Raw genomic sequence first — 22,975 nt, forward strand, 5'->3', positions numbered from 1 at the left:
AGAAGTAGCGGAACTCATGACCCTCCAGGAAATCCCTTATATGGACAAAGGCATCGCTATTATAGCTGTAACTGAGTAAACAGAACATATAAACATTTTGAATGATAAAACAAAGACAACACTCGACTGCGACAATATAGTTTATCTGTGTTATATTAAAGCCATCTGGTATTTTCATAATAATTAAGTATACTTATAATCCATTGCTAATCGATGTATTTTTTTTAAAGTAGCCTGTGGAACATATTTTCTGCCTCATTCTGTGACAAGAAGCCACATCAGACCACAAAAGGAAGCATTTGACTGGTGTTGTGGAGTACAAAGGTTATAATGTTCTCTTTTGTTGGACAACAGGTTTAGAAATGAATACAAGGGAAGTTTAGCTTTAGGCATTTTAATTTAAGCATGTTTAGCTTAGTTAACGGAAGGCTACCTGCTGCCATCAGAGCAAGTGTAATTGTGAACAATATTTGAGAGAAATAGGCCTTTTGTGTACATAGAAAAAGTCTTAGATCTTTGAGTTCAGCTCATGAAAAATGGGGGCAAAAACAAAAGTGTTGCGTTTATAATTTTGTTCAGTGTATAAACGTTTTGATTGATAAATCAAAGACAATAAACACTCGACTGAGACAATATAGTTTTTCTGTTTTATTCAAGCCATCTGGTATTTTCATAATAATTAAGTATAGGTACCGGTGCCATATTGGTACCGGGTTTCGGTACCCAACCCTATGCGGGACACATTCCACTCAACTGTGCCTTCAACACCTTCCTAGCCTCAACAAAAGAAATAAAAGACCCAATCAGGTTCTGCCACCCAAACTTGATCCCTCACTATCAGAAAGACACTGGAGCCGAGCGGCAGTTTATCTAGAGGCTTTGCTGCTTCTGACGGACTCACCTTGTGAAGTTCAATGGTATCGATCCACTGCTGTCGGAGCAAAGGATGTTCAGCCCTCAGATACCAGATGCTGTCGTTCACACTGATGTCAAAACGGCATTCATCAAACTCATGAGGCTGAAAGAAAGAGAACATCAAAAACAAGAACAGATCATAATGAACATGCTGGAAAATGGAAAAAGTTTATGGGCCATGTATGTTTATTCAAATCTGTCTACCATTATGTTTTTGGAGCACCTTTTCCTGCCGTTCCTGATAAACAACTCCTCGCCACCACAACATAGATTTGCATCACTGAATAGGTCACTGAAAATCTCAAACATTTAAAGGTGGCAGATAACAGTAAAACAAAAACAGCAGACCACCTCATACACAAACTAGGGCAGGGGTAGGCAAGTTCGGTCCTAGAGAGCCGCAGTCCAACCCTAATTTGAACTAGGGGAAGCCACCAGCTATTTTAAGCAGTGCACAAATGATCCATAGTTTGGAATTTACATCTTTACCAAAGCACAATTTTACCAGATTGCCATTTTTTTTTTCATAATTAGCTACTACAGTATTGATATTTTTATCTGATGAACCTAAATGAACCAACTGGTCAATTGCTAAGAAGCTGCACTGAACACTTACATACAATGACATATGACTGTCATTGAAGACAGCTGAAACCTTTATTAATTTAAATATTTAAATATAATTAGCCAATTAAAATCTTTAATAATTATTTAAAATAACTTTTTTTTCCAATTTAGGATCAGGTTATAACATCTAAAATACGAGAAGCTATATTCTATACTTTTATAAAATGCAAACTTTAGAATATTTTAAGGTACTAAACCTATCCCTACCCCAAATAATTTAGGGTATGTACAATTTTACATAAAAGAATGTGGGAAAATTGTTGGAAAACCACTGTTTAACAGCCATTTTTAATACTTTATTTAATACATTTTATACTTTAAAACTTTATTAAACGGTGTACTAAAAAATTGTACTTAAAAGTTTTAATAAATACACTGCTTTAACTCTAATAAAAAGAAAGAGGTACAAAAAAATAAACAGGTGCATCAAGCTGAAAAGACTAAAGTTTTAAGTTGTGCTCACAATATCTGGTGTGGTAATTTTTCATGCATTGCATAGTAGACTGTGGACATACTTTGTAGTAAGTGTTTTCTGCATGCGTAGTGGTTACTACTAGGTAAAACTAGTAATGGGACTGGTTTGTTGTCTTTTGAACACAGACACAGAATTGTTAGTGCTGTGTAGAATAGCTGTTATCAGAGACAGAGCACTGATCCAGGCCAGATCAGTGTTTGAGGAACATCTGTTCCATTATCAGATCATCTCTGTTTTCTCCTCCTCCAAACACTGAAATCAACCAAACACTGATATTCCAGATTTGACTCTGGGATCAGACCGGCTTCAAAGACTCCCAGCATTTCTAAGCCTTGTTTCACAGGCATCATTGTTCCACTCATATTTGATCACATGTGCAGTAAGTGTTTGTAGAAATTCATTCACCCAAAAATTGGTCAAAACAATCCAAACTGGATTCTAAAACAATCTTTTGGAGATCTTGATCTAAACTGTCCATGATCTTTAACAGCAGCCCTTTTTTAGAGCAAAGAACATCCCCTAGAAAACACTACAAAGGTCTCAAGGCATTAATAGGAACAATACTTTATAAACTGGTCTTCTTTCTTTACATATGCCCATTTTTATTGGAACAGGCGAAGCAAGAACTGCTCCCAGATCACCTTTTTCACAATGAGATATTTGATATGCACGTTCCTGTGGTTCTGCTTTCCCTGTTCTAATCCTCAAGACTACTTCAAATCACTCAGTACCAGAACAATGCAGCAATAGTGTGTCAACCTAAAGACAAAATGTGCTTTGTTGGACATTTCCTTGTAGTTTTGCTGCCAAACTTCTGCACTTGAAACAACCTGCACTACATGCAGAACTCCAGCTCATAGACATAATTAAAATTTGATTACTATTCTTATATACTATACTATTATACTACTTTTATACTATACTATTTGATTTTATTTTTTTAAAAAGCAAGAATGGAATAAAGTTCACATAAAGTAACTTGCATTGTGCAGAAAATATAATCTTTCTAAAAGGAAAAAAAACAAAAAACAAATGACATTAAAAAAATGTCATTATATAAAAAATTTTACTATACTATTATACTACTTTATTTATTTAAAAAAAAAGCAAGACTGGAATAAAGTTCACATAAAATAACTTGCATTGTGCAGAAAATATAATCTTTCTGAAAGGAGAAAAAAACAAAAAAAAACAAATGACATTAAAGAATCAACTGGCCCAGTATCAAAGAAAAGTGGAAATCTATCTATTTGTACAAAAAATAACCTCTGAGAAGTCAAGTCACATGCATTTCTATAGCACTTCATACAATGCAGATTGTTTTAAACTAGCTTCACAGTAATAAACAGGAAAATAACAGTGTTAATGTTGCAAAGTTCATCAATTATGAAATGACTTCACTGTCAGCCATAAAGCAACTTTACAGAAGACATTATTCAGCTCAAGTCAGTTCAATGCTGATTCAGTTTAGTTTAATTACAGTGTCAAGTTGCAAAATTCATCATTTATAAAAAATGCAATTACAGCCACAAAGCAGCTCACATTACCCAGCTTAAATCTCTCTTAACTGTGTCAATGTTGAAAAGCTAATCGATTATGAAACATCTTCAAAAGCAACTCATTGTCATTATGCAGCTCAGTTCAACTCAAGTTGTTGTGTTGTCATCTGATAATGTCAGTACAGTCAGATCAATAACATTTTCTGATTTTTTCTAAATAATTGTCTTTTAAGCCACATTATAATGATAAGTATTCAGATGTGGTTTTGCAGGATGTTTAGTATGGATGACACTAGGATATGTCTGTTCAAAGTAAGTAGTGGAGTCCCCTTGTATTTGCTACTTAACCACATCTTCTCCTCTGTCCACCTTGAAACAATCATGCTGTTCAAGAGAAACCCCCAAAACAAGTACGACAGCTTCCCGCTGACAGTAGCAGACGGATAAACACTGCATGATGAGCAGGAAGCATTACTGCTCAAATATTTTCACACTGTGGTACATATCAGCTCTTCACACCACTGTGAAGCCAAGATACTGCAGTCAAGATAAGCCCCTGATAATCATACAGATAAACATGACAGGATGCTCTACAGATCAGATCAGATCAGCCTTACCGTGATGACAGCCTTGCTGAGACAGATGGACCCTCTACAGCCGTACTCTTTCTCATCTGCTGACCTGTAGTAACTCAGAATATTGCCCTTCAGCACAATCCAGCGGTCCTGCCATCCATGAATGTAGTTTGTCCACTGGAGACAAACAGAGAGTTAGTTATTCGAATCATGCTTCATATCATGTGGCTTACAGTTATCACTTCAAGTACTTGCAACATAAAGATTAAACCTTCCTGAAGGTTCAAGGCTTCAAAGTTCAGCAGGACTTTAAATGGAACATTACCCAAACTACAATAATTGAATGGAATTTCATAACACAACTTGTGTCAAAAACCCAGAAGATAAAACATATATATTAAAGAGATTAAAAATGTACAGCTTTTCCTAAAATGCCAAGCCTTGTAGCCAATGACTGCTTGTTTTTGACACAAATTGCCACAAATATGAAAGACTTTATAAAATTATAAAATTAACTTATAAATGGCAAATGTATTGACGTACTCTTTCACAGAAATGTAAAAATGTAAGGCTTTCCCTAAAACGCCAAGTCATGTAGCCAATGACTGCTATTATGTTGTCATAAAACAATTATCCAAAAAAATATAAAAGAAATACATTAATTTAGTAGGATCATCATGATGTGATTCTTCCCCGCGAATCAGAAAAAAGTTAGACTAATTTATGTCAGGATGCAACATGCTCTAATACGTACAAATATATATATATATATATATTAGACTAAGTTTGTTTAGGGCGTTTACTGCGATTTAATTTATGTGAATGCACCTTAAAACACTCATTACAAAGTCATTTAGAACGTAAATATTTATTGCATTTACGCTACTAATATTTCTTCACAACTTACCACGGCTAGTTTGACATGTCTGAAAGCGATGATTTTAGGATTTATGAGGTGCTGACTCGATAACCGCTCGGACCGAATCAGTCAGATTCGCAAACGAATCTTTAAGTGCGGTTGTCACAAAACCACTCACTGAAAAGTAGACCGTATTGTTTAATTCAGACATCGCTCGTATGTTACTGGTTGTAATGGTAGGGCAAACATGCGTGGTCACAAAACTTCCAACAAGTTGCGACGTTTCAGATAAATAAAAGCAAACGAAAGTAACTCACTAACATTAGTTTCCACAAATCCAAGCCCAAATACTGTTGCACACTAAAAAACGTTGTAAAGGTGTGTTGTTTTACAGTACTCTTGTGTTTACCTTACTGAGCGTGCCGCCGAGCTCGTCCAGCAGCTCTAACCCCGGGTCCAAATCCTCATCTGAACCCGACGAGCTGCAGTCCGACATCAGGGAAAAATAGGAAAAAAGTCCGCAGTCGTCCTGTTTTTAATTTGACTAGATCGCGTTATAATTTAAACATACTAAACACAAACACTAGCTTCGAAGTCGCTTAAGCTCTGATGTAAACAGTGCCAGGTGCGAAAGCCCATCCTACTCCGGTATCAAACATCTGATCAAACAAATGACGACATGCAGCGATCGCGTTTGCCTTCAAGTCTTTGATCCTCACTCCAAGAGATTCACGTGACCAGTGCTGCACTAGAAGTGAAATCAATACTGCGTGTCTACAGCAACAATACACTGTTGCTCTGACATACTGCGTCTGCTGTCGCTTGTACACACGCGTTTCACGATTATCTTCTGGGTTTTAAAGTTTTGGCTTTTTATATCACCCCCTTTCGGTAGTACGAAGTATTACATAAACTATGTTCCATCACCTCCACTTGTTGATTACCTTTGGGAATCTGTTAAAAAACAACCATGTTAATTCCGTTGTATTTTGTTATTTTTTTTGTAGATAACTTGGAGTGTTATGTAAATACCCTGGTATATGAATAATATTATTTAAATCCATGGTATAAAAATACCATCATACTATTATCTAAAAGCTGTGGAACACCAGCAACACATATGATGAAACACTGATGAAAACACTTCCAGGTTAGAATTCATCCCAAAATTAAAACAATAAATTATATTTTTGCCTAAAGGAAAAGCTTACTTATATATATATATATATATACATACATATATATATATATATATATATATATAGATAGATAGATAGATACATAAACTATGTTCCATCACCTCCACTTGTTGATTACCTTTGGGAATCTGTTAAAAAACAACCATGTTAATTCCGTTGTATTTTGTTATTTTTTTTGTAGATAACTTGGAGTGTTATGTAAATACCCTGGTATATGAATAATATTATTTAAATCCATGGTATAAAAATACCATCATACTATTATCTAAAAGCTGTGGAACACCAGCAACACATATGATGAAACACTGATGAAAACACTTCCAGGTTAGAATTCATCCCAAAATTAAAACAATAAATTATATTTTTGCCTAAAGGAAAAGCTTACTTATATATATATATATATATATACATATATATATATATATATAGATAGATAGATAGATAGATATATTCGTGTTCCTATTTAAAATATATGTGACCCTGGACCACAAAACGAGTCTTAAGTGTCAATTTTTCAAAATTGAGATGTATACATAATCTGAAAGCTGAACAAATAAGCTTTCCATTGATGTATGGTTTGTTATTATAGGACAATATTTGGTCGAGATACAACTATTTGAAAATCTGGAAGATGAGGGTGCAAAAAAAAAAATCAAAATATTGAGAAAATCACCTTTAAAGTTATCCAAATGAAGTCCTTAGCAATGCATATTACTAATCAAAAATTAAGTTTTTATATATTTACAGTAGGACATTTACAAAATATCTTCATGGAACATGATCTTTACTTAATGTCCTAATGATTTTTGGCATAAAAGAAAAATCTATAATTTTGACCCATACAATGTATTTTTAGCTATTGCTACAAATATACCCCAGCGACTTATGACTGGTTTTGTGGTCCAGGGTCACATATTATATATATTTTTTTTTTGTCTTTTTGTCAATTTGCTTTTAAATGTGCTATATAAATCATTTTTGACTATATATATTTTGCTATATCAATAATTAAGGGCATTGCCTTTATTTAAACGATTAAATCCAAATAAAAATAATAAAATAATATCTTTTAGGTTATTTCACAAGTAGAGTGCAATTAAACTATATTTCAAGTACATTGTCTGGGTAGCCTTGACTTTTGGAGATCACATTGTTTTATTTTTGTTTTAAATAGGAACATGAACAGTCTCTTGTTTGTGCTGATCACTGACAGTTATATAACGGATGATCAATCCAACCCTAACAGCCACTCTTCAATAACTCTCTCATTGGACTTGGCATCCTTTTGCCAGTCAATGTGCCATCGCAGGTTGGCTATGATCTGGGAGTAACGGTCTCCTAGGTTTTGCTTCCATTCCAGAAACTGTTGTTTATTGTAGCGGTGAACAGCTTGGGAGACACTGGGATAGTCCACAACAGTGCGTAACAGCTTGTCCAAGTCCTGACATACATCAGGGAAATGTGATGCAACATTTCTCAATTCTGATTCATCTTTGGACAAGTCTATGTGGAGAGAACATCGAAACCAGTTACTTAAGGCAGTTATATATAGCAAGGACATCACATCCCTGTTGGGCAAAATAAGATATATATTATTACACATAATCAGCAGTACTATCATGAGAAGAATCTCACTAAAGAGTTGTGGGAGAACGGTCAATCCATCTGCATATGTGATGTACTTCCACTCGCCGATCCTCAGCATATACGTGGAGGCATTCGCATTGCAACCATGATATTCACTGAGCACCCAGCCGGGATGAGGCTCCGCTGACTGGGCGCTGACCCCAGAAACCAGAGGGATCAGCGAGTGACCACTGAGACCCCCTGGCTGCGGAACACCAGCAAGATCTAACCAAAGCATATAGCGCAGATGGAAACAGATCAAATCATTTCCAGGTCATAATTCATCCCCTCCAAAAAAATAAAAAAATAAATAATAATAATATTTATATATATTTTTTCAAGATTCTTTGATGAATAGAAAGAGCCAAAGATCAGCATTTATTTGAAATAAAAAGCTTTTGTAACATTGTACACTATACCATTCAAAAGCTTGGAGTCAGTATAAATTTTTGTTTTTTTTGGGAAAGAAATTATAGAAATTAATATTTGTATTCAGCAAGGATGCTTTAAATTGATCAAAAGTGATGATAAAGACATTTATAATGTTACAAAAGATTTCTATTTCAGATAAATCCTGTTCTTCTGAACTTTCTATTCATTAAAGAAACCTGAAAAAATTCTACTCAGCTGTTATCAAATTAATAATAATAATAAATGTTTTTTGAGCAGCAAATCAGAATATCAGAATATCAGAATGATTTCTGAAGGATAGTGTGACTGGAGTAATGATGCTAAAAATTTAGCTTTGAAATCACAATAAATTACATTTTAAAATATATTAATTACATTTCAAAATATATTCAAATAGAAAACAGTTATTTTAAATAGTAAAAATATTATATAGTTAAAATATAGTTTTTGCTGCACTTTGGATCAAATAAATGCAGGCTTGGTGAAGAGACTTCTTTAAAAAAAAAAAACAGTAAAAATCTTACTGTTCAAAAACTTTTGACTGGTAGCGTATAGGCCAAACAGGGTGGTGGTTTATGGGCTGTATGAACTCTTTTTTGCTAAGATTCACCCAAATATCAAGCCAAGCTTTATTTTGAATAACTGAACCTCTGCCTATAACAACATATTATACTAATACAAGTGGAGCAACCAGTTCCCACCCTTACCAAGCACAGTGGGATAAATGTCCACTAGAGATACAGGTAGACTGATTTCAAAGCCAGTCTTCACTCCTGGGCCCATTATAAGCAGGGGGACATGAGAGCTGCCCTCAAACATGGACATCTTATAGAACTGCCTGTGTTCCATTGCTAGATCCCCATGATCCGAAGTGAACAGTACGACTGTCCTGCTCAGTAAGCCAGTGTCTCTGAGAGAATCTATCACCTCACCTACAGACACATAATGACAGTATAGTATAGTATAGTATAGTATAGTACAGTATAGTACAGTACAGTATAGTATAGTATAGTATAGTGGCTGCTCACCCAACATGCTGTCTGTTTCAGCACACATGGCATAGTAAAAGGCTCTAATGTTTCTGATCTCCTCTTCTGTGAAGTGGCCACTGCAATTTTTGGTGAAGGTGGAGTAGTAATCCACAGGGTGCATGTCTTCAACCCGTAACCACTTCGGAACAGACACTTGATCGTAAGAAACCTTTGAGACAAAACACAATCATTGTCAAAGTACCTCAGATAAACTTCTGCTACAGATAAACTGCCACTGACTGTTATTAGTGAACATGCTGTGAATAAAATCAGTAATAATTAGAATGAACCAAAAATATGCAACCATAATAACAGCAGTTTTTTTTATATTATTTATATGCTATTATAATATTTAATTATGTTTTGAATTAACCTTCATTTTTATGTCTTAAGTATTCATTTTAATTTTTGTTTAAATGCTACTCATTTTGTCATGTAATTTTCTTATTAGTTAAAAAAAACTTTTCTATATAGGTTTAATTACTTTTTAGTAAATTTAGTTAACTTCAAGTTATTTTATTTCGGTTAGTTGCTAAGGCAACATTTCTTTTTAAAGTTTTTCTATCTAATATTTATATTTTATTTTAGCTTTAATTTAATTACAAAAACAAAACGGTTCTTAATTATTGCAGTTTTAGAATCCCAGTTTTAGAATATATTCTTTTTTTTTTTGAATATTTGTTTGTGTAATGTATGTAATATGTGTGGAACTGTTGTAATTACGGGGAAGTCGTGGCCTAATGGTTAGAGAGTCGGACACGTAACCCAAAGGTTGTGGGTTCGAGTCTCGTACCGGCAGGGATTGTAGGTGGGGGGAGTGAATGTACAGCTCTCTCTCCCACCTTCAATACCACGACTGAGGTGCCCTTGAGCAAGGCACCGAACCCCCAACTGCTCCCCGGGTGCGTGTGTTCACGGTGTGTGTGTGTTCACTGCTGTGTGTGTGCACTTTGGATGGGTTAAATGCAGAGCACTAATTCCTAGTATGGGTAACCATACTTGGCCACATGTCACGTCACTTCACTTTAATTACAAAATGGACAAACTTTTTCAAGTTAATTATGTCTGTCACTATTTTTATTTTAATTTAACGGGCGAAGATCTACGATCAAATTCTGCTGTTCTATTTTGAAAATAAAGGGAATAGTTAAACAGTGGGTGGATTTTCCTAGTTTACTTTCCTTTTACTATTCAACTGTTTCCCTCTGAAACACACTGCTTTAAGGTTTCAAGCCTTGTTCAATTTGGAGTCAAATGGAGTCAAATCCCAAAAATCTTAAATGTTTTAACACTTCAATTCGATTGAGATTTTGAAATTTACTGGTTATTCATGTCTCCATTAGATCAGGTAAAGCAACCTGCCTTGTTTAGCCAATACGGGGAGGTGCGGAAGGTGGAACCCCCGGCTGTGGGTCCCAGGGAGTCTGTGTGGTACGGGTGGGGGAGATTGAGCCCCACGTATAGTGCAAATGGCTGGGCGAGAGACACAGCAGTGTGTCGGATCCACTGGACGGCAGCATCAGTGATGTTCCAGTCTTTAGTCATCACCCTTTTTGTGGATGTATCACCCACCAGATCTGTGACTGGACGGCCCTCTTGTCTCAGCAGGAATGGAACGTCTCTGGTCCACGCCTCCACACGATTACTGAACAACAGAGAAGTTCCAGACGTCAGAACAGTTCTTTTCCTACATTTAAAACAGTATATTTATTGTTTTATAATTTTTAAAACATGATAAATCAGCATATTAGAATGATTTCTGAAATCATGTGACAGTTAAAATTCAGCGTTTACATAACGGAAATAAATTACATTTGAAAATATATTCAAATAGAAATCAGTTCATTTAAATGGTAATAGTATTTCACAATATTACCATTTTACTGTATTTTCAAATAACTGCAGCCTTGGTGAGTCTTCTTTTAAAGACATAAAAAATATGGCAGACCCACTTTTGAATTGAGAAATGTTTATATTTGAGTGTCCAAATACATTTTTGGGGTTATAAAAAAAGGTCACCTGACAGAGTGATGTCCTGATGTGTAGTCTAGTTTCCCCATGCTATGAGTGTGGTACCCACTCTTTCCTAAATGGTTCATCCATGTGGTGGCATTGGGATCAAGACATTTATAATTGTTCCAGGCCTGAGTCAAATGCACAAACTGGCCACTCCACATAGCTGCCAAAACACATTTAGATACATCAAGGTATTCATCTTATTTCTATATTGCATGAATACAAAACTTTTGGTACACAATATATAACAATATGCAGAGGCTGACTAATACTCTACCTGCCCTAGAAGGACAGCAGATTGGTGAATTAGTGTATGAGTTGAGAAAAACTGCACCCATTTCCCTCATATAGTTGATGTAAGGCAGCTGTACAACTTTATTGCCAGGAGAAAAAGTTAACCTGCCATCCTTCAGTAATAAGAAAACAGAAGTCAGACAACACACATTTTATTTAATAAAACCTAGTGAGCTGCCTACATAAGCTTTTGCTTATGGTTTGTGGCTTTAGGTTTTGAAACAGCAGTAAATCTGCAAAGTTACTGAAAAATGAGTAAAAATGGGTGACTTACGAAGGCATCAGACATGAGCATGACTATGTTTGGTCTGTCATGTGATGTCCAGTTCAGATACATGCAGTGTGCGTTCATATGAAGAATCAACAACATTAACACACGGAACATACGCATTCTTCATCCAGACGCCAGCAGAGCGTTAAAAACCACTTTTAATAACGATGGTGAGGAAGGTTTGATAGTAAGTCGTAAAAACGTCGTCTCTCTTTAAACGGCGAGATGTCCGAGCTGCACTGCAATCACACTATCAACTAACATGTCCTTTTTACACATAACACTTGAAAGCCGTACTATGTCGGTTTAGGTTAGTAAGATTGTCTAACGAAATCGTTTCATCTTTTCTTTTTCCGTAAACAATCATCAGGCACACACCGCCACCTACTGGACAAAATATAATACTGCTGTAGACAAAAATGAGTGATCCTATGAAGAAAAGCCCTGTAATTTTCCATACATCCTCGTTTTTAAGTCGCTTCGGATAAAATAGCGTCTGCTGCTAAATGACTAAATGTAAATGTAAATAATCAGCCTGAAAATTCAGCTTTGCCATCACAGGAATAAATTACATTTGAAAACATTAAAATAATACATATTAATATAGATTATATAATACAATATATTATAAATAAAAATGGAAAACATTAAAATATATATTTAAAATTGTAATATTTTAACTGTATTTTTGTTTAAATAAATCAATCATTTGTGAGACTTTTAAAAAATATTATGTTAAGAAAAAGTGAGAAAATACAGCAAAAAGGACAACAAATACTACAACTTGTTCGTTTATTTTCCACAATGCAGTAATAAGAATTTGGGGAAAATATGTTTAACCAAACAAATTGTGGCCTTTATGAAGATTTTTTTCTTGTCTTTTTTTTTTTTTGGTCACAACTCATTGTATGAAGGGAAAACATCATTTTGTTATTACTTGATTAAAATAATACAGTATAGCAATATTTTTAAAAGGCAGTTGCAGAGAATTTAATTGAAGCAATTCGAGTACATGTACATGTAAAATGTACAAGTAAACACACAGCAACATCCAGATCAACAGTTATTCCTACAGAAACTACTGCCAGATCCTAGACAACCCATTTTTCTGTTCTCAGTTCCAATCTTTTGACGAGACCCTCCCCGATGATGCGGAAATCCTGCAGGATGGCTTCTACATTTGGCACGGTGGTTGCCACATCGTCATTCACCTCCACCCGGCGGGCGTTCATTAAAGATGTCTGAGAACACAGAAAATCAAAAGTAAGAAGGTGCCATAAATCTTAACTGTAACTCAATTCACTTCAATTCTGCCAACCCTACTCAGGGTCATAGTAAATAAAAGCTCAAAATAAAAATGAGAAACCTTAAAGGGTTTCGGCTCAAAGGCAGTTGGCTTCCACAGCACTGCGATCACAGTTCCGCCATACAGGTCGTAGAAAAATAGAGCCAGATCTCCAAATGCTTCCTAAAAATCACAAGAGAACTGGTATAAAATAGATCTGATCTAATTTATGTGGCATTTTAAGTATAACATGGCATAATGGAAAAGATTCAGTAAAAGTGAATTAAAAACCACAACAAACCCTGAGTTCAGACATATACAGTCGGACCGGATCATAGTCTATGACTGGCAGAGCTCCTCCCGAAGCGAACGGTTGTCCTCCATGGGTGCCTCGCCGGAAGGTATTGACAGGAGGATCCACAGCTTTAGCTAACAGAGGAACCTGCTTTGAGTCAAGGTGGATCAGAACATCATAAGCCTCCAGAGGAGGTCGAAATGCCACCTAGAAACAAAGCAAACAGTGAGGTTAAAGACAAAAAGATGAGAGTTGCATACATTTGCATTATACAGGTGGAATATAGAGGAACTGACCCGCATGTCCTGCTTTTCACCGGAGTCGAGCTGAGTCTCTAAAACACGTAGACTCTCTGCTGCCAACATGATGGCACGCTGGAGCATCTATACAGAGATGACAACGTCACTTATGTTTATACACACTGTACATAGAGCAAATCTATATTAGAATTTGAGAATACTGGATCTACAAACCTGCACAGAAGGAGCCTCTTTAGTCCAAACAGAGACTTTCTTGTCACTGGGAGTGACTATGAACATGGTGGGAAGAGATTCTCGAGAGGCCACAAAGTCATTCTTTATATCTGTTTGTTCAACAGCTGAAACATAAAAACACTCATTTCAATATCCACAGATGTTTCAGGGAGAGCACAGATGATTAGTTCTGCTACTTGTCAGTGTGTTAGATCTAGTCATGGATCAATTGACTTCAGTTGTGCTTGTTCTACACATGACGATAAAAGGAGGACATTTCCTGGTTCCCAATGAAGCTCTGAGAAATCTATTTTGTCACTACTGTTTTTTGGGTCAGTATTTTTTATTTTTTTTAAATTAATACTTTTAGTCAGCAAGGCTCCATTAAATCAAAAGACAAAGTAAAGACGTTTACATTGTCACAAAAAATTCTATTTCAAATAAATGCTGCTGTTCTGAACTTTCTATTCATCTAAAAATCCTGAAAAAATGTACCCTGGTTTCCATAAAAGTATCAAACAGCACAGCTGTTTTCAACATTGATAATAATGAGAAATGTTTCTTGAGCAGCAAATCAGCATATTAGAATGATTTCTGAAGGATCTTGTAACACTGAAGACTGGAGTAATGGCTGCTGAAAATTCAGCTTTGCCACCATAATAATACAATTACATTTTAATATAACAGTTATTTTAATTCGTAACAATATTTCACAATATTACAGTTTTTACTGCATTTTTTAATAAAATAAATACAGCCTTGGTGAGCATAAGAGAATTCTTTTCAAGTCCTTTGAACGGTAGTGTATATTACAAAAACATGTTATAAGCAAACCACACCAGGCACATCAAAACTATAACTATTTTGCGCCGTTCATGACATGAACCTGTCAGTAGACTTATGACCGTTTTCCTTTCCCATCCATGCAGACTTTCCATGCAGCAGAAACTGCATTTATATAAAGTAAACACTGACCCACTGACTAGTCGACAACTTTTACAACAAAAGTAGTAAAAATGGTTAGTCGTGCAAGCCCTAAAAAGCAACATGAAATACCTGTGAGTTTCCCATTGAGGTTGACTATCAGGGGATTGTTTTTCCAGTCAAAAGTGGAAAGCAAATGAAGGAAGCGAAGGAACCCCACCTGAGGAGAGCTGTGAAAAGGTGTGGTGTCACCGTATGTATATATACACCATACGATGATGATTACATGAGTCAGACTGCCAAATTACCTTGGTGGAGTGAAAGGAGCAGGATGTAGGAAGAGTGAAGCCACCAGCAGATCAGCTGCTTCCTCTCGGATATCTTCCAACAGAAACTGAGATGCCAACCAGCGTTTAGCCAGGCGGCACACGACACCAAAACATCCATACTGCTGCTGGAGCCTAACATGTAACATGTCATACATTTATCTAAACAAGCCCTTTGCCAAGACAAGGATGAGTGTGTTCTGCATGTTTATGTATATGTGTATGTTGTACCCATGCAAGGTGCTGGTTAGAAAAGGTTTGTGCAGGGTCTCCAGCTCCAGCGCCTGGGCCTCAGCGTTGTCCCTGTAGATCAGCATTCCCTCAGGGGTCAGGCTTTCCCTCAGGATCTGCGGTTCTCTGTGATACGCCACCTGGATTCGGAAGACTAGCCCATCCTGAATGGATGAAGGTGAAATTATGTTGATTGTGCGTGTAACTTCATGTGAACAGCATATTACTAGTATAGTAAATGTGAAAAACAACAGAAATATGAATAAATGCCCGTTACCTTCCACACATCCAGGTAGCCAGGTGTGGCATGACATCTGTAATTGTGTTGTTTGCACAGCAGTTCTCTCAAGCAGATGTGAAAGGCTGCTTTAACATGGCGTATTGCCTTGGGCTCACTGGGCCATTTTCCACTTCCCTCCATATGAACAATGACTAGAGAAACAAAAGGCAAATGGGGATGAAAGATAACCGCATATTCAAATAAGTCATATCTGTGGAGCTGTGCTCAAAACATAATAAACATCAACCCAAAATAGAGTGCTGCAAGAAAAGTTTTTTTTTTGCACTTTCACTTCCATCAGCCCAACAAGTCAACAGATTTTTTAAAATTGGATTTTAGGATAAAGGGGTGGTTGATCAGTTTTTTTCGAAGGTTCGATTGTTTATGGGGTACAGTGGAACATGTATTCATGCTTCGTTTAAAAAAAAAAAAAAAAAGCATTATTTTCACATATTTTACCTTTATTATACATGGGTAACACTGCTGTTCCCATTCTCGTCAAAACGGTTTGTTGAGTTCTTGGTTCTATGAAGCCCCTCCCTCAGAAATATGCAATCGGGCTCAGACTGGTTAGCTGGCCCAGTGTGTTGTGATTAGCTAACCGTCTATTTCCGGAAACGTTACGCACTCTTACCATTACGGCTAGTTGCATGTTCCCAGGGGCAGGGTTTATGTAAACATAGGGGCTAGTGATGTCACAAACCCAGGAAGAAGCTTGTTGTAGTCCCTAGCAGCCTTTATTTGTAGCCCTTAAACAGCAATTTATTATTATTTTTTTAAGATTTATTTTTGGCGTTTTATGCCTTTTATTTAGATAGGACAGTAGGTCAACAGGAAGCGAAGTGGGTGAGAGAGAGGGGGTGGGATTGGGAAAGGTCCGCGAGCGGGGACTTGAACTCGGGAAGGCTACATGTCGTACTTAAACAGCAATTTCTTTAAAAGAAAATCTCACTTTGCATTGAACTTTGAGTGTCGTAACATTGCAGACATTGTTTGTGCTCTAACAGCAACATTACACACTAACTAAATAAAAAAAAATTGAAATCATAATCAACCACCCCTTTAATGCTTGAAATTGAGTCTATGGTTAAACACAAGCTCAAGATATATTCACGTTTTATTCTTGCATACTGAGTCCGAAATTTTCGTATGCGTTTTTTTTCCTATTCGCCATCCTTTCCTATCAAATTGCTTGCTACGGATGCGAAAACGCAGAAAATCTAACCTGATCCGAATTTTTTTTTATGACGGACAAAAGTTTGGAAGGCAGTGTGTAAACGTGATTGACACAACGTGAGGTCGTATTTATTTTTGAACGTAGCAAAATTTCAGACGAGAATTTCAGATTTCGCAAAGATCTTAAGACATTAATTCTTGCAAACTATTCTAATTTTAACTTTCTTTAACTGTCTTTTAATCTTTATATGAAATCTGCTTGTCAGAAGCTTAGTGTTGGAGATGTAAAGGTCATTCGACTGTGTAGTTTATTCATATCCTAACTTTAGCTTTTTGTATTTAGGTTTCAAAATTCATAAAAGTTGTGTTCATTTGTGAAGATTTTGTGGGTGAATAAATCTTGTAAGAATTATAAACTTCTACTGGTCATAGAGTTTTTCGGCAATAATCCAAAAGTCAAAGTCAAAAAAAAAAAAGCAAATAGTTTTTTGTTGTTGTTGAGGGAATCAGGGTGATGCTAACTTTTGCTAACATTTATTGACTCGTGTTGTTCTAAACCTGTATGATTTTCTTCTGTGGAACACATAAGGAGAACTCTTAAAGTATATCTATCTATTCTATATCATAGAATTATGAGAAACTATGCCATTTTGATGTGTTGAGATACATTAAAAAAAGTCAGAAATCCATTACCTTTAATAGGGGCTATGTAGCAAGGGCAAGGTTGGTCCTCCTTTGGCACTAATCCAAGATGGTTCTTCTTTTTGTCAAAAAATGAATAGTCCAGCCTCACAGGAACTGGTGGGAAAACCTGCGGAGGACAAATGAGGAAAATTAAGACATATACATGAATATATCACACAACTGAATATAGCCGAGGAGGTGACTGACCTGTGTGTATCTTAAGGCCTGGTGGGCACCCTGCACTGACGTGATAGACAGTGGCAGATCCTTCAAATGCCAGAGCTTCTTGCTCAGATCATCGTAAGATTGAACCACCTCCAGACTCTCCTCCTCTCCTGTAGTGTGGTTCTGGGGGACAAAGACACACCATGAAATTGTACAGATGAATCATTACCATTTAATGAGTACCACATTCACTTCTATAAAGTACCTGTATGCCACATCCAATGACAACATCCAGCTGTCCACCAACAAACATGATGCATGAGTTGGGGATATCTGCATGACTAGAAAACAACAAATAACACTTTTTTTATTTCTATGAGAAAGTAGTTAATGGAAAAATGTGCCAAGGAAAAGCTGGGAAAACAAAACGGTAACAATAAAAAGTAACTACAATGTTCCAGAGTACTACCTTGAAATGAATATTCAGGTTAATTCTGATTTACTAGCTTTAATTTTGAGTTGATTACAATTGATTAGATTCTGACTCATTTGGGTATCTTCAGTAATATTGATATCCATTTTATTACATATCAGTGTTAACTATTATTTACATACTATTCTGCAGGTTTTATGAAGGTATATTTAAGACTTTAGGAAAATTTAAGGAATAAATTGAAGGTAACACAATGTTATGTTCTCTAAATGTAAAGATCTAGAAAGAACACAGTGTATCATGAAGATGCTCCCAACCACTATAATATGTTAATAACTTTTACTGTACCTTCTGATAATGCTGAAAAAAGTGATGCTCTTCCACAGTATCTGTGTTGTCTTGTTTTCCAGAGCAAATGTCTAAAGTTTCTTAAATTAAGATACATTTACTTGAGAAGCCAAATGACATTAGATAAGAAGTCTTGTTTATTGTGAAACTGATTAAAATTAAGTTTATGATTTACAAAAGGCCCAGAATAGGCTTGGAAAAATCAACTTAATTCAAAAGGGAAAACAAGTTATCATATACCCCATTGACAGATATTTAATTTGTTTTATGCATAAACTCATTTTGCTCAGGTTCTTTTCCCATTTGCATCTTAAGTAAATGCATCTTGATTTAAGGATATATTTGTATTGGAAAACAAAACTACAGAGGAAGATTAATTTTTGGCAATGCATGTAACATTTAATTCCATGACTTGAATTTAAGCCTTTCTGCTCTGATTTAAGACCTTTTTAAGGCCTTAAATTATGCAAGGGCAAATTAAGACTTTGTTCGCCTTTATAAGACCTACAGAAACCCACCCTTTTATTAATATTTTGAATTCAGCTTTTTTTATTTTGCCGTTTTAGTTTGAATTTTAAGTATTTTTTGTTTTAGCAATTCTGTTATGCGCTTTTTTTTCACCTAAAATGTATATTTAATTTAAATTTCCAAAAATATCATTTCTAAACATTAAAAACAGGGCCCAAGGTATGAAATTCAACTGCTACTTAATAAATCGAATAATCAAAACTGTTCGGCAGACACTAACTGAAATAAACTTTAAAGAAAACTTGTGACTTGGCTAAAACACTTAATACACCTTTAGAAACTGTGTATTCAAGTAAAGTAACAGCCAGAATAGAGACGTACAGCTCAAGCAGGTGAGTAATGATCTTCAGTACAATGAATCTCCTCTGAGAGATGGAGTTACTTGACCACAGCACTGCCTCAGTGATGGCTCCATCCTGGAAGCGCCGCAACTGTGAGCGAGAGCCCCACAGCTGCCGGAACTCAGCTGCCTTCAAACACCAACAACAGAGAGGGTTTTCAGACACCGCTACAGAACTGTAAGACACATACACATAAGACATCTGTGCATATGTGGGCTAGTCTACCTTAGGGTTATCTGCTGGCGGTCCTCTCTCGAGAACAGAGAGAGCATGTTCAAGGTTCAGCAGCAAACCAATGCTCAGAGGCGGCTGGTCCTTGTGCTTAGGAGGTGCACTGTCCACTGGCCACTGCAAAACCATTAACATAGATTATAACAACATATCCAGACTGTTAAGGAATGCTCTGATAGGTGAACCAGCCAGTCCTATGCAGTACAATTTGACCAACCAAAGGAAATGTTATTGGTAATGAATCTACCTCAGGGTCTTGAGGGAGTGAGTGTACCAGAAGGTGGATCCTTTCTCCAAGCCCTCGCTGCAAGAGGGACAAAACGAAAGGAAGTGCAGTGAGGACATAGTTCCCGCTGTGGTCCATGAGCTCATTGAGGAGTAAAAGCTTTTTACAGGAGGTCTGCAATTTCACCAGGTTAACCAGTCTGCCAAAGAGAGTGAGAAAGAGAGTTTGAGAATACATGAATACAAAAACAAAAGAGCAGCAGGTCTGTGTTGACAGAAACTTACTTAAAGACATTATCATATGTTCGGAGCATGGATTTGGGTGTCATGAGCAGAGCCTGGAAGCCATCTACTGTTGGATCATCCCAGAACGTCAGAGAAAGTGATGCCTCATGCTGAATCTGACAGACAAAATTCAGATTATTCAGAAACATTCAGATTATGGCTGTCAAATCATTAAAAAGTCCATGTCAATAAATTAATCAAATTAATGAAACATATGACAAATATGTGACAAGTATTATTAATACACTATTACAGTATCTACTAATATTTTAATTATTGAATTTTAATTTTTGCTTTAGTAAACCATTTTCATATTAGTAATACTGTTGCATTTTTGTCATTTTTATTAGTTTGTAATATTCTAATCTAATATTTATTTAGCTTTCAATTTTTATTTCAGTATTAGCAATTTTAATACTTGAACTTTTTTTTGTTATTTGCCAAGGAAACATTTCTAATTTTCATTTAGTTTAGATTTTCCTGTAATATTTTATTTTATTTCAGCTTTACTTCAATTAACAAAAATTTTTTTTTTTATAATGATAATAACTGCCCCAAAGAAGTATTGTGGCATACAAGTAAATCTTGGACTACAATACTGCTCCACTAGTAAGAAAATCTCTTATGCAGTTCTTATATACTGGCCAGGTGGCCTGACTGTGTTCATTTTTGGACTGTTTTTATTTTAATGCTACTAAAATAACATGTTAAATTTACATTACTATAAGTAAGTGAAAATCACATTATCACAGAGCTGCAGTGATACTACAGCGGTGCTCACCCATTTGTAGGTAAAAGCTGTCATGTCTGCAAGCAGATTGAGATGCCCAGACGGATCCACAAATACCACAGAGAATGCTGCATGAAACTCCGGCAGTGAAGGCTGAAGCAGGAGAAAAGAAAAAGAAAGGCATGGTGATGCAACCGAGACAAAACAGGCTAAAAACAGCAAATAAATGCTTGAGTAACTTCTGCTCACCGCTTTTGAGTCTGGGTTTTTAGCCAAGGTGATACCGTTCTCTGTCAGATCTGTGGAAGCTGAAAATGTGAAAGCAAAAAGCAGATATATTGATTAATACACATTAGTGCTGTCAAACGATTAATCGCATCCAAAATAAGTTTTTGTTTACATAATATATGTATGTGTACTGTGTTTATTTATTATGTAAAAAATGTATCTTTAAAAAAAGAAAAGTCTGCAAGAGCAAGCAGTCTGGCAGTTGTTTAATATTTTTGTGGAAAGAAATTGCATTAAACAAATATACAATATTAATTAAATGTCAAACAAATCTAAAGTTCAGCTAAATGTTTCATTGTCCCTCCAGCTTAAAGGGATAGCTCACCTAAAAGTTCACCCCTCATGTCGTTCCAAACCCCTAAGACCTTCGTTCATCTTCAGAACACAAATTCAGATATTTGTGATGAAACCCAAAAGCTTTCTGACCCTGCATACCAGCTAGGTAACTACCAAGTTCAAGGGCCAGAAATGTAGTAAGGACATCGGTAAAACAGTCCATGTGGAACAGTGGTTCAACCTTAATTTTATGAAGCTCTTCAGAACACAAATTAAGATATTTTTTATGAAATCCTAGAGCTTTCTGACCCTCCATAGACAACAACGGAGCTATCACAGTCAAGGTCCAGAAACGTAGCACATCAATAAAATAGGCCATGTGACATCAGTGGTTCAACCGTAATTTTAGGAAGCTACGAGAATACTTTTTGTGCACAAAGAAAACAAAAATAATGACTTTATTCAACAATTTCTTCTCTTCCGTGTCAGTTGATGCACGTTCACAAGAGCACCACGACGTATGCGTGTGGTGCTGCTGATGCAGGAGCCGGCTGCGCTGCGCCTTGTTTACAAGCAGAGGAATGCACACGCATGTGTCTTGGTACTCTCTTGAATGGTGGCAGAGACTGACCGGAAAAGAAATTGCTGAATAAAGTCATTATTTTTGTTTTCTTTGCACACAAAAGTATTCTCGTCAGACGGATCCACAAATACCACAGAGAATGCTGCATGAAACTCCGGCAGTGAAGGCTGAAGCAGGAGAAAAGAAAAAGAAAGGCATGGTGATGCAACCGAGACAAAACAGGCTAAAAACAGCAAATAAATGCTTGAGTAACTTCTGCTCACCGCTTTTGAGTCTGGGTTTTTAGCCAAGGTGATACCGTTCTCTGTCAGATCTGTGGAAGCTGAAAATGTGAAAGCAAAAAGCAGATATATTGATTAATACACATTAGTGCTGTCAAACGATTAATCGCATCCAAAATAAGTTTTTGTTTACATAATATATGTATGTGTACTGTGTTTATTTATTATGTACATATAAATACACACACATATAGTATATATTTTTAAATATTTACATGTATATATTTATATTATATATAAATTTATTTAATATATAAACAACATATTTTTCTTAAATATATCCATGCATGTGTTTGTATTTATATATACATAATAAACATACACAGTACCCAAAAGCTTTCTGACCCTGCATACCAGCTAGGTAACTACCAAGTTCAAGGGCCAGAAATGTAGTAAGGACATCGGTAAAACAGTCCATGTGGAACAGTGGTTCAACCTTAATTTTATGAAGCTCTTCAGAACACAAATTAAGATATTTTTTATGAAATCCTAGAGCTTTCTGACCCTCCATAGACAACAACGGAGCTATCACAGTCAAGGTCCAGAAACGTAGCACATCAATAAAATAGGCCATGTGACATCAGTGGTTCAACCGTAATTTTAGGAAGCTACGAGAATTGACCTCTCTTACCCAAGAAGTTCAGTGCATTCCTCAACAGCTGGTAGGGATTCATGGTTTTGCCCACTTTGTGTGTGGACAGAAGATATGCCATTAACATTGATGCATGGAAGCCGCAGAAACAACCTGCACCCTAAAGAAGCAACAGAAACTATTTATATATTTATATA

The 22,975-nt window shown here is 36.0% G+C and overlaps 3 protein-coding genes across 5 annotated transcripts in view; all 3 read right to left on the bottom strand.

Moving 5' to 3' along the window:
• The window catches only part of cert1a (ceramide transporter 1a), a 25,444-nt gene extending 19,626 nt beyond the window's left edge, over positions 1-5,818 (bottom strand). For both annotated transcript variants that reach the window (XM_016527967.1, XM_016527966.1), the window contains exons 1-3: positions 5,360-5,818; positions 4,134-4,268; positions 902-1,018 (exon numbers count right to left, since the gene is read on the bottom strand). In XM_016527967.1, coding sequence (XP_016383453.1) covers positions 902-1,018; positions 4,134-4,268; positions 5,360-5,446 — 339 coding nt within the window. In that variant the 5' untranslated portion in view covers positions 5,447-5,818. The remainder of the gene's footprint in view (positions 1-901; positions 1,019-4,133; positions 4,269-5,359) is intronic.
• A 1,298-nt stretch (positions 5,819-7,116) lies between these two features.
• On the bottom strand, positions 7,117-12,110 carry LOC107720292 (arylsulfatase K-like). 2 transcript variants are annotated; one of them, XM_016527974.1, is made up of 8 exons: positions 11,802-12,110; positions 11,511-11,640; positions 11,237-11,396; positions 10,580-10,862; positions 9,215-9,386; positions 8,894-9,118; positions 7,785-8,000; positions 7,117-7,652 (listed from the first exon to the last, which is right to left on the bottom strand). In XM_016527974.1, exons 1-8 carry the CDS (start codon positions 11,916-11,918, stop codon positions 7,378-7,380), a joined length of 1,578 nt encoding a protein of 525 aa, XP_016383460.1. In that variant the 5' UTR covers positions 11,919-12,110; the 3' UTR covers positions 7,117-7,377. The 2 variants fall into 2 exon arrangements, with proteins under 2 accessions (XP_016383460.1, XP_016383461.1); XM_016527975.1 differs by having other exon boundaries at positions 11,511-11,606; positions 11,802-11,878.
• Positions 12,111-12,648: 538 nt separating this feature from the next.
• The window catches only part of nol6 (nucleolar protein 6 (RNA-associated)), a 13,526-nt gene continuing 3,199 nt past the window's right edge, over positions 12,649-22,975 (bottom strand). The window contains exons 8-26 of the mRNA XM_016527976.1: positions 22,818-22,938; positions 22,169-22,227; positions 20,810-20,911; positions 20,029-20,144; positions 19,766-19,943; positions 19,513-19,635; positions 19,268-19,416; positions 17,903-17,978; positions 17,680-17,820; positions 17,482-17,599; positions 15,610-15,764; positions 15,333-15,496; positions 15,084-15,236; positions 14,908-15,005; positions 13,852-13,976; positions 13,675-13,761; positions 13,385-13,585; positions 13,165-13,266; positions 12,649-13,039 (exon numbers count right to left, since the gene is read on the bottom strand). Of these exons, the coding sequence (XP_016383462.1) occupies positions 12,890-13,039; positions 13,165-13,266; positions 13,385-13,585; positions 13,675-13,761; positions 13,852-13,976; positions 14,908-15,005; positions 15,084-15,236; positions 15,333-15,496; positions 15,610-15,764; positions 17,482-17,599; positions 17,680-17,820; positions 17,903-17,978; positions 19,268-19,416; positions 19,513-19,635; positions 19,766-19,943; positions 20,029-20,144; positions 20,810-20,911; positions 22,169-22,227; positions 22,818-22,938 (2,418 nt within the window). The 3' untranslated portion in view covers positions 12,649-12,889. The remainder of the gene's footprint in view (positions 13,040-13,164; positions 13,267-13,384; positions 13,586-13,674; positions 13,762-13,851; positions 13,977-14,907; positions 15,006-15,083; positions 15,237-15,332; positions 15,497-15,609; positions 15,765-17,481; positions 17,600-17,679; positions 17,821-17,902; positions 17,979-19,267; positions 19,417-19,512; positions 19,636-19,765; positions 19,944-20,028; positions 20,145-20,809; positions 20,912-22,168; positions 22,228-22,817; positions 22,939-22,975) is intronic.

This window comes from Sinocyclocheilus rhinocerous, unplaced genomic scaffold (assembly GCF_001515625.1).
Source record: "Sinocyclocheilus rhinocerous isolate Xijiao unplaced genomic scaffold, SAMN03320098_v1.1 scaffold62, whole genome shotgun sequence".
Taxonomy (NCBI): Eukaryota; Metazoa; Chordata; class Actinopteri; order Cypriniformes; family Cyprinidae; genus Sinocyclocheilus; species Sinocyclocheilus rhinocerous.